This window comes from Onychostruthus taczanowskii, unplaced genomic scaffold (assembly GCF_017590055.1).
Source record: "Onychostruthus taczanowskii isolate IOZ18803 unplaced genomic scaffold, ASM1759005v1 scaffold53, whole genome shotgun sequence".
In the NCBI taxonomy this organism is placed as follows: domain Eukaryota; kingdom Metazoa; phylum Chordata; class Aves; order Passeriformes; family Passeridae; genus Onychostruthus; species Onychostruthus taczanowskii.
In genome coordinates, this window is record NW_024502902.1 from 2,682,181 (window position 1) to 2,691,944 (window position 9,764).

At 52.8% G+C, this 9,764-nt stretch overlaps 1 protein-coding gene and 1 non-coding gene across 2 annotated transcripts; both read left to right on the top strand.

The window, feature by feature from the left end:
* Window positions 1-2,191: 2,191 nt before the first annotated feature.
* RPL3 (ribosomal protein L3) lies at window positions 2,192-9,296 on the top strand. Its single transcript, XM_041416947.1, has 10 exons — window positions 2,192-2,272; window positions 3,247-3,439; window positions 3,938-4,106; window positions 4,957-5,092; window positions 6,290-6,476; window positions 6,848-7,008; window positions 7,271-7,372; window positions 7,834-7,929; window positions 8,349-8,468; window positions 9,185-9,296. Exons 1-10 carry the CDS (start codon window positions 2,270-2,272, stop codon window positions 9,227-9,229), a joined length of 1,212 nt encoding a protein of 403 aa, XP_041272881.1. The 5' UTR covers window positions 2,192-2,269; the 3' UTR covers window positions 9,230-9,296.
* Window positions 6,594-6,686, top strand: LOC121342489. Its single transcript, XR_005953556.1, has one exon. It is a non-coding gene; the product is annotated as a small nucleolar RNA U83B (small nucleolar RNA).
* Window positions 9,297-9,764: the final 468 nt, after the last annotated feature.

Consider the following 9,764-nt stretch of genomic DNA (forward strand, 5'->3'; position numbering starts at 1 on the left):
CGACGAGCCGCGCGCGCCCGCCCACGGGGACGCGCCGCGCCGGGAGCGCGCGGCCACCCCTTCCCCCGCCCCGCCGCCGTCACCCGCGACACACGGCGGGGACAAAGCCGGGGCCCTGGGGCTGGAGGGTGCGGGGGTGCCCGGGGTGCGGACACCTGCCGGTACTAAGGCAGGCCAACCCCGACCCCGGGGGAGGGATGGGGCGATGCCACTCCTGGGCTCCGTGGGGCCCGGCGGGGCCAGCCCCCCGCCCGCCCACACCCTCTGCTCGGCCCTAGGGCTGTGTCCGCTCCGGGCTCCCAGGCGGGAGACAGGGAGCCGCCAGAGAGGGTCCCGCAGAGGTGATTCGGGGTCTGGAGCATCTCCTAGGAGAAGAGACTGAGGGAGCTGGGCCTGTTTAGTCTGGAGAACAGAAGACTGAGAGGGATCTCATTAACGCATATAAATATCTCAAAGGTGGGTGGATGTGCCAGACACTTTTCAGTGGTGCCCAGCAGAGCAATAAGCTAAAACACGAGAAATTTCACTTCAACATGAGAAGAACTTCTTTACGTTCAAGGTGGCAGAGGCACTGGAACAGGCTGCCCAGGGAGGTCGTGGAGCTTTCCTCTCCAGAGACACCTGGATGCCTTCCCATGTCACCTGCTCTGGGTGTCCCTGCCTAAGGACTAGGTGATCTCCAGAGGTCACTTCCAACCCTAGCAATTCTGTCATTCTGGGATGCTGCCCCGCAGAGGGGTAAGGCTGGGCCCTTGGGCACAACCTGTTATCCCTCACCAGATGCCTGCCCTGGACAAAGATGCTCCGTGTGCCTCAGAACCAGCAGCAGCAAAGCCAGGGGCTCTCATTCCCAACATCCACCACCCTACCCACACTGGGAACAGAGGGAAAAGGCCCTCTGTGAACATGAGGAGTCCAGATTTTGGGGAGACCCTCTGACTCTAGGAGGCAGAAACTGCGAGATACACGCCTTGCACTCCAGACTGCAGCCTTGAGGGTAACGTGGGCTTCTCCATTGGCACATTACCAGCACGGCCACTGGCACAGCCAGGAAGGGATGTGTGGGGAGAAGCCTTCCAGCCTTAGGGGCAATTCCAGCTCCCCGGCCCGTGCCTGTTGGGCAGAGTAGCTGCATACCAGTGGTCTGCTGGCTGCTGCAGAGTCCCTGATCATCTGGAATGAAAAGCAAGCCCTTGGGTTGTGGCATGGTTCCCTAAGCTCAGCAGTGGAAGCCAAAAGTGTACAAGAGCTAAAGCTGACTGTACGAGGGAGATGGAGCAGCATTTACAGCCAAGCCATGGGCTCCCAGTCCAAAAAGTGAGCAGCCATTCCTCACCTTTTGTGGGGCTCCTTTTGAGGGGCGGGTTGGTGGTAGAAGATGGACATTCCTCCATCACATCCAGCCACAGAATCCTGGAATGGTTTGGGCTGGAAGGGACCTTAAAGGTTGTCTAGTCCAAAGCTCCCTGCAATGAGCAGGGACATCTTCAACTAGATCCGCCTGCTCAGAGCCCTGTCCAGCCTGGCCTTGGGTCTCACCAGGGGTGGAACATCCCTGTTTCAGGAAGATGAGCTGCAGTGCCAGCACAGCTGGATCCTTAGCTCTCCAGTTCATTCTGGGTGCAGGAATTCCCCGCAATGATGTGTGAAACACATCCTTATTTGTCAGCGCCAGGAGATCCTGAGGGTGCCCCGTGTGCGGAGGCTCCAAACCACCCGGCTCTGGCTCCCACTGATGCCATTGCCTTGGGCTTGCATCCCATTCCACACCACAAGCAATAGCGGATTAAAGCCCGTGTCCATCATAATAAAAGAGATGAAATTTAATGAAATTAAAATAAATTAAATTTTGAAGCTCCATTTCAAGAAAGGAAATGAAATGAAAATTCATGGAATAGAATTTCAAAATGTCATGAAACTGAGTGGCATTTTAAAATTTCATTAAATGAAATTAACATAAAATTTCATTAAATGAAATAAAACGAAACTGTGAAATGAAATGAAACATGTCAAGTTTCCATGACACGAAGTGAAATGTCGTTGGATGGAATTAAGTGAAATAAACATTATCTGTCATGACTGAAGTTCCCCTCAATCCCCGCCAGATGGTTTGCGCGGCCTTGTTTTTCCGCGCATCCGTGCCCGCGCACCTTTCTGGGCTCGCTCGCCGCCCGTAGCGCCGCGCGCCCTCTCGCGAGACCGAGGGCCGGGGCGCTTATAAAGGCCGCGCGCGGCGCTGACGGCCCTTCCGGCCCGGCGCGTGGACAAGATGGTGGGTGTGGAGGCCTCGGGCCTGGCCGCGCATCCCGCGGGCATCGCCGCCATCCCGGCCCCGCCCGCCGCGCGGCCCCGCGCCCGCCGCCCCCGGCACCTGCGGGACGCCGTGCGGGGCTCATCTCGGGGCGCGGGCGAGGCGTTGCGCCGGGAGGCCGGGCGGGGCGCGGGGTTTGGGTGGCGCGGGGAGCTGGGGGGGCGTTTGGGGCTCTTTTAGGAAGGGGGGCGGCTTCTCTCTAGACAGCTCCTGCGGTTGTGGCCTTTTTGAAGCAACTCGTGCTGAGTATATTTTTTTCTTAAGTACAGACGTGTTTATTTCCAGTTCCGTGTGCAGCTGCACGGTATTTTTCTTTAATTTGCATGCGAGATTGGATGGGTAAATCTTTCTTCGGGCTGAGAGTTCTCCGGATGGAAGCCGGTCTTTAATGGATCTCAGCTTGCAGAGGGAGGCTGCTGGGGTGGTACTCGAGGAGAAAATCTTGGGAAAAAATGCTGCGCTTCCACCCAGAGCGGCTGACTCGAAGGAGGGTGTTGAGGTGCTGCTTTACTGCAGGTTTTCAAACCGAAATTGTTTCTGTAATGCTGATTTTGCTGCCGGTTCGTTAAGAAACGTGGAGCTGTCTGTGCTGCATTTTCTAGACTTGTGGTGTGGACTGAACTTGTGGTGGCACGCTGTGGCCAAATTACAGCTTCTGTAGTTCCCTGGCCAGAGTGGGGCTTGGGGACATCTTAGAATAACCTTGGAAGGGGCACTGAGGAAACTGAGAAGTACATCGTTACTGCGTGGGGATTACGTTCCTGTAACATAATGGATCCAGAAGCCCAGCAGGTGATAGTGGGCGTTTCTGGAATGGAAAGCGTCTTGGATGTGTGTAACATCGGTGTTCCCGGGCAAGGGCAGAGCTGGCCTTGGCCCCCGAGAGGGCGCAAGCAGGTCTGGGGGAAGCGCTGAGCGTTGCTTTCTCTCCGCAGTCTCACCGCAAGTTCTCGGCCCCGAGGCACGGTTCCCTGGGCTTCCTGCCCCGCAAGCGCAGCAGCAGGCACCGGGGCAAGGTCAAGAGCTTTCCCAAAGATGACCCCAGCAAGCCTGTGCATCTCACCGCCTTCCTGGGCTACAAAGCTGGCATGACCCACATCGTCCGCGAGGTGGACAGGCCCGGATCCAGTATGTATTGATGTTCCCCTTGGAGCAGGAGGGGGGTTTGGGCAGGAATGCTGACAGGCCCCTTCATAGCAGCGCTGGGTTTTAGTCCTAGCTGCCCTTCAGCCTGTTCCAAGTCCAAGTAGGTGTATTTCTGCTGTAACCACTGGTTGGTTTGGCTGCAGAGTAGCGGGCTCCTTGGGATGGCTCTTCTGGATGGAGGGACATCGGTCAGCTGCCTTCGGTGGTTTTTTTGGAGATTATCCAGTCCTCAGTGTGTCGCTTGCTGCCATCCATTTTGCCTGTCTAGCTTGGCTGACCTTTCTCCCTAGCCAGCCTCAGAGTTTTGCAAGGCATTAAGCCATGACTTCAGAGTTCTGTCACTTTACCCTGCACGATCTCTGTGAAAAGAGCTTGAGTCATTTAACCTTTCACACAGAGGACTTGGGAGTGAGAAAAACCAGGTGGTGTTAAAAGAGTTGCTGCTGGAATTAATCGTGCCGTGTTTCTGTTCCCATCCAGAGGTGAACAAGAAGGAGGTGGTGGAGGCAGTCACTATTATAGAGACCCCTCCCATGGTCGTCGTGGGCATCGTGGGGTACGTGCAGACTCCTCGTGGTCTCCGGAGCTTCAAGACCATCTTTGCCGAGCACATCAGCGACGAGTGCAAGCGCCGCTTCTACAAGAACTGGTGAGACAGCAGGGCTTGCCTGGTCTCAGCCCGCGGGTCGTGTTTTACTCTTGGGTGCAGTGATCCTGGCTTTTTAGCAGTTCGAGTTTAGCTTTGACAGACTGGCCTAATAATGGGATAGGCTGTGGGAATGGCTCCGTGAGGGTGGCAGCGTAACTGTAGGCAGTGCTGGTGTGGGTGTGGTGGCTTTGGGTTTGCCTGAGAGCTCCCTGACAGGCTACACGTGATGAAACTTCGACGGGCGGACATAAGGAAATCGCCTCTGGCGCTTGTTGTTGAGTGTCGAGTCCTGACTGTAGCCCTGTTTTCTCAGGAAAGGGGAAGACAAGTGTCACTTGTGATTGCCATTCCAGGCGCTGTTGTTGTGATTGAAAGTGTGCATTTGCCCAAGTGTGGCTCCAGCATGTCTGGAGCTTCCAGCCTGTTTGGGAACTTGGCAGGCTGAAAAGACGTCAGAGTGGAGCAATAGAGTTCTCAAGGGTGCTTTAGTAGCGACCTTGCTGTCAGGCACAAGGGGGGGAAATTAGGGTGTTTTAAAGCAGATCGCAGTCATCTCACAATTGCTTTAAAGATCTGGGTTTTTTCTGTTATTGTTTGACATTGCCTTACAGTCTTTTGTTTTCTGTAGCTTGAATGTTAATGTGCTTTGGAATTCATGGCAGCTCCGCTCAGCTTTGGCAATATTGCCACTGTCTGATGAGCTCCAGGCTCCGCTTGCCAGTGGAAAAGAATCATTAGAAGCTGGCAATGAGCCAAAGCCAACTGAGGTGGCAACTCCTTCCGCTCACCCCACTTCCCTGGGGATTGATGAAGGGCTTAGCCAAACCTTGTCTCTGCTCTGCTCCTGAAGGCACAAGTCCAAGAAGAAGGCCTTCACCAAATATTGCAAGAAATGGCAAGATGAGGAGGGCAAAAAGCAGTTGGAGAAGGATTTCAATAGCATGAAGAAGTACTGCCAGGTTATTAGAGTCATGGCTCACACTCAGGTAAGTGCCTGTAGGCTCAGGTATGCTGGAAATGCCTGAGAGAGCAGGCTTGAAACGATCCATCTCTGTAGGAAGATTTCTGCCCTCCCCTGCAGCTTCATGCTGTCTGTTCAGGACATTACACCTTCATTCTCTACAGAGTTGTGCTCACAGGAGGTTTGAGGAGCCTTGGCAACCACTGGCTGGTTTTAAATGACTGTCAAAAAAAGAGACTGAGCTGTAGTAGGAACGTTTTGGGCTCAGTCCATTGCTGATACTGTGTAGACCTAGACTCTCCTAATTTCAGCTATAAATAAAACCAGACTGAACATTGAACTCAGGGGTTTGTGTGCTCAGCATCACATAATTTCAGGCTGTATTCTCTTGGGATTCTGCGAGCACTCAGTTTTTAGAAGCTTCTCTGGCTCAGCTGGAGGAGGTGCTCTGCTGAGTGATGTGGTGTCTTCCCAGCTGTCAGTGCTCTGACTTTCTTGGGAGATGGATTAAATCTTTTGAGTTGGTCTCAGTGCAGTAAGATGGCTAGTTTTACTAGAATTAATTTCCTATAGTAGGCAGTAGAGGTAGTGTTGAAACCTCTATTGATTCTGTCATCGGTTCCCTCTACTAAGTACAGTAGAAGTAACTGTAAGTGCAATCCAGCCCAAAGTGGCCTTAGGCGTGGCAGGCTTTATCAGACAGTCAGAGCAGTTCAAACTGGAGGGGACCTCGGGGATCATCCAGTTCCAGCCCCCAAGCTCTGGGCAGGGGCACCTTCCACTACACCAAGTTGCTCAGGCCCCTGTCAAACCTGGCTGAACAGTTGTAGGGGTTGGGGGGCATCCAAAGCTTTTCTGGGCAACCTGTGCCAGGGACTCACAACCCTCATAATAAAAATAATCCTTAGTTCCAATTTAAATCCACTCTTTCAGTTTAAAACTCTTGCCCCTTGTTTCTGTTTACTCCTCAGTGGACTTCTGCTGATGGCTGTGGGGTTAGAGAACTCTCTGCTCCTGTGGGTGGCATATAACTTCCAGGTGCAATGACTTGCAAGCCACTATGCAACTTTTCCCCTTATTGTAGGACCTTCTTTAAGTTCAGTATTTTGGAAAAGGATACTAGAGAAACAGATTAGGCCAGGGTGAAAAGGATGCTGGGCTTATTAGTACAGGGTCTGTTTCACAAGAGCAGGAGCTGAATGTCATGCTTTCCGTGTTCCAGATGCGTTTGCTCCCCCTGAGACAGAAGAAGTCTCACCTGATGGAGATCCAGGTGAATGGTGGCACTGTTGCTGAGAAGGTGGATTGGGCCCGGGAGAAGCTGGAACAGCAGGTGCCTGTGTCCACGGTCTTTGGCCAGGATGAGATGATAGATGTCATTGGAGTCACCAAGGGCAAGGGATATAAAGGTAAACACATGGTAATCCTTCTCTTTGTGGTAGGATTCAGTTTTTAATGAAATCCTGGCCTTGAGTTTTCACAAGTGCGTGTATCAAGAGCCGAGTGGGTAAATCCGTACTGCTGTCACAGTTCAATGATGAGACCATGGAATGAGCGCTGGGCACAGCGCCTGACATCCGTGAGGAGTCGTTCCATGCTGCCTTCCTTCTGAGAACACAGCCCAGGGGCAGCCAGGGAGGGAGCTTCACCAGGACATGTTGATTCCTGGCATGCTTCCCTTTTGTTGCCTGGGGCCCGCAACTTGAAAAGCGGCTTAAACTGCGGTTGAAGACTTCAATGGCATCTCAGCTTGACAAGAGGCTGCTTTGGTCGCTTGCAGGTGTCACCAGCCGCTGGCACACCAAGAAGCTGCCGCGCAAGACTCACCGCGGCCTGCGCAAGGTGGCCTGCATCGGCGCCTGGCACCCCGCCCGCGTGGCCTTCTCGGTGGCCCGTGCGGGCCAGAAGGGCTACCACCACCGCACCGAGATCAACAAGAAGGTTGGTGCCTCAGCTGCCTGATGTCACTTGCTCTGTGACAGTGAACACTGGGGAGTTTTGCTTGGGTTTCGCTGTGTTAGAATGTTGTCTTGGGGATAGTGGCCATGGTTAGTTATGTTGGATAACTAAAATTCTTGGATGGCCACGTGTTTCCCAAGTGCAGCAGACTGTTTCCTCTGAGGCTTTGTAGAATTCCTTACGTTTTATCTGATGACAGGCTCTTTCTCCTACCTTTTGCTAAGTAGACTTTCTTTGTTTTTAGATTTACAAGATTGGCCAAGGTTACCAAATCAAGGATGGAAAGCTGATCAAAAACAATGCATCAACTGATTATGACTTGTCTGACAAGAGCATTAACCCTCTGGTGAGTTGCTGCAGCTCTGTGCCAAGAGCCTGCAAGCAAAGGGGCAAATAGGCCCTGGTATAAGACACAAAATGATTAAATGGAGAGATCTTAAATAAGTCAGCTGTTGTTGGAGGTGGTGGTGTTTAGTCAGCCTCAGTATTGACTTGTATAACGTGGAAGTTGAATTTATGTGGCATTAGGACAGGGATATTGCAAACCTTCAATGGTACTTGAAGAAGGAGTAACTTAGTAAGAAGCGCTTCTGCTGTTTCATCAGCCTCTTCTGCTGTTGTTAATAAAAGCCCTACAGCAACGAGTAAACGGCTGCTTAAGAAACTTGACCAGTGAAAGGCAATACTGGAAACTGGATTTCAGTGCATGTGGGAATAGCCAAGGCCCAGAAATTGTGTGGATCTGTAGGCAGATGTGATCACTGGTCCTGCTTGGTACAGAGCACTAACTGTTCTCTCCTTGCTCAGGGAGGCTTTGTCCACTATGGTGAGGTGACCAATGACTTCATCATGGTGAAGGGCTGTGTTGTGGGGACCAAGAAGAGGGTCCTGACCCTGCGCAAGGTGAGTGATGGGCTGCAGCAGTTTAGGGGAGCTGTGCTGCTCCTGGTGCAGATGGTGTATTGCTGTTCTGGGGAATCATGTGGCTTGCTAGAAAGAAAAGCCTTCCACACAAACCCACCTTGTAGTAATGGCCTTGGGAGTGGCCTGAGGTCATTTCTGCAGGTGTAGTGATGGTCATGGTTTAGGCTTGAGAAGTCTTGTGACCAGGACACTGGTGGAGTGGGGCTTGTGCTGCAGGAAGCTGGCCAGTCCAGCCAGAGGTGCAGGGTAGATGGCTTATGGTCAGATGGTAGCAGCTGAAAGTCTGAGGTCAGAGGGACCGAGGAGGCATTAGCCATGGAGGGGACAAGAAGTAGCCTGTGTTCTGCAGGCTGAAAGGGTGCTGCTGCTGCATACTCACCTGGCATCTCTCTTTTTAGTCCTTGCTTGTGCAGACCAAGCGCCGGGCCCTGGAGAAGATTGACTTGAAGTTCATTGACACAACCTCCAAATTTGGTCATGGCCGCTTCCAGACAGCTGAGGAGAAGAAGGCTTTCATGGTAAGGGTTCTTCCTGGCCCATTCATTGTGCACCACTGTGTCTTTGAGCTCATGGCAGCTGGTGAGCCTTTGGGCTGTCATGTGGCCAGAGTTCCTGTGAAACAGACCCTTCACTTGAGAGGCCTCCTGCCAGCTTGGTTATAACTGCAGGGGCCTGGGGTCGCAGTTTCCCTGTGGCAGCGCTCGGTGTCTGAGCGGCGATGCCACGTTAGGGCACAGGTTGTTAAGTGTGGAAGCACAGAACAAGCGCTGCTCTGTTGCCTCAGAGGAGCTCCAGCTCGGGAGGAGGGTGCTCACAGTGGTGGCATTCCCAGTTTGTCCCAGCGGCAGCTGTGTGAGGGCGCTGGCAGGCCGGAGCAGTGCCGGTGGTGGCATTCCCAGTTTGTCCGTAGCTGGAGAAAGCAGCGGCAGCTGTGCGAGGGCGCTGGCAGGCCGGAGCAGTGCCGTGCTTGGGGCCGAGCAGAGCTTCCCCACCAGGTGGCACCAGCGTTGCTGCTCGGGCGCGCCCGCAGCCACCGGGTCAGCCCAGTGCGCCTGCGCCGCCTTCAGCTTTTCCCAAAATCTCCGGCTGTGGGCGTGGGACATGGGGTTTCCTGTGGGTTGCAGCATGGAGGGCTTTTTTTGCCTTGGTTTCTTTACAGCTTTTGTGATTAGGGTGTTGTGCCTTTTGTGCAGACTGCTGTTTACATAGTTTGTTTTTTGTGGGTTTTTTTCAGGGACCACTCAAGAAGGATCGCATTGCAAAAGAGGAGGCAGCCTAATAGGTGGAATGGTCCTATGGCCTGTGTGTGCTCTCAGACCAAAAAATAAATATTTTAAAGAAATTAATTTTGCCTCTTATTATATACATCACTGTGTCAAGCTTGGTACTCTGCAGGTTCTACATGTGCATCAAACCAAAGAAGCATGTACAGTTTTAGCTCCTGAGCATCCACCTTGTAGCAGGGTTGCTCTAAAAAATGAAGCTGCTGGATGTCTCTGGTTGTGTGAAATAGTGAAGCAGCAGGGGCCCTAAATGTGTTTGCAGTTGCTCAGGTATTAGTCCACCTGTAAGTCCCCAGCTGGGTGAACAAGAGAGCCTTGAGTCAAGCAGGTTTTGAAATAACCCAGACGTTCAAACCACTAAATTTTACGTAGCTGGTGGGTGCTGGTTGTTGCCATGGAAACCTTCCAGTGTCTGTGGCAGGGGCTGTAGCTTGCACACTTTGCAAATACAGTTTGTTGCTGCCCCTGAAGGCAGCAGGTGTCCTGAAAATCCCAGCCTCACAACAGCTGGATTTTTTGGAATTGCATGTA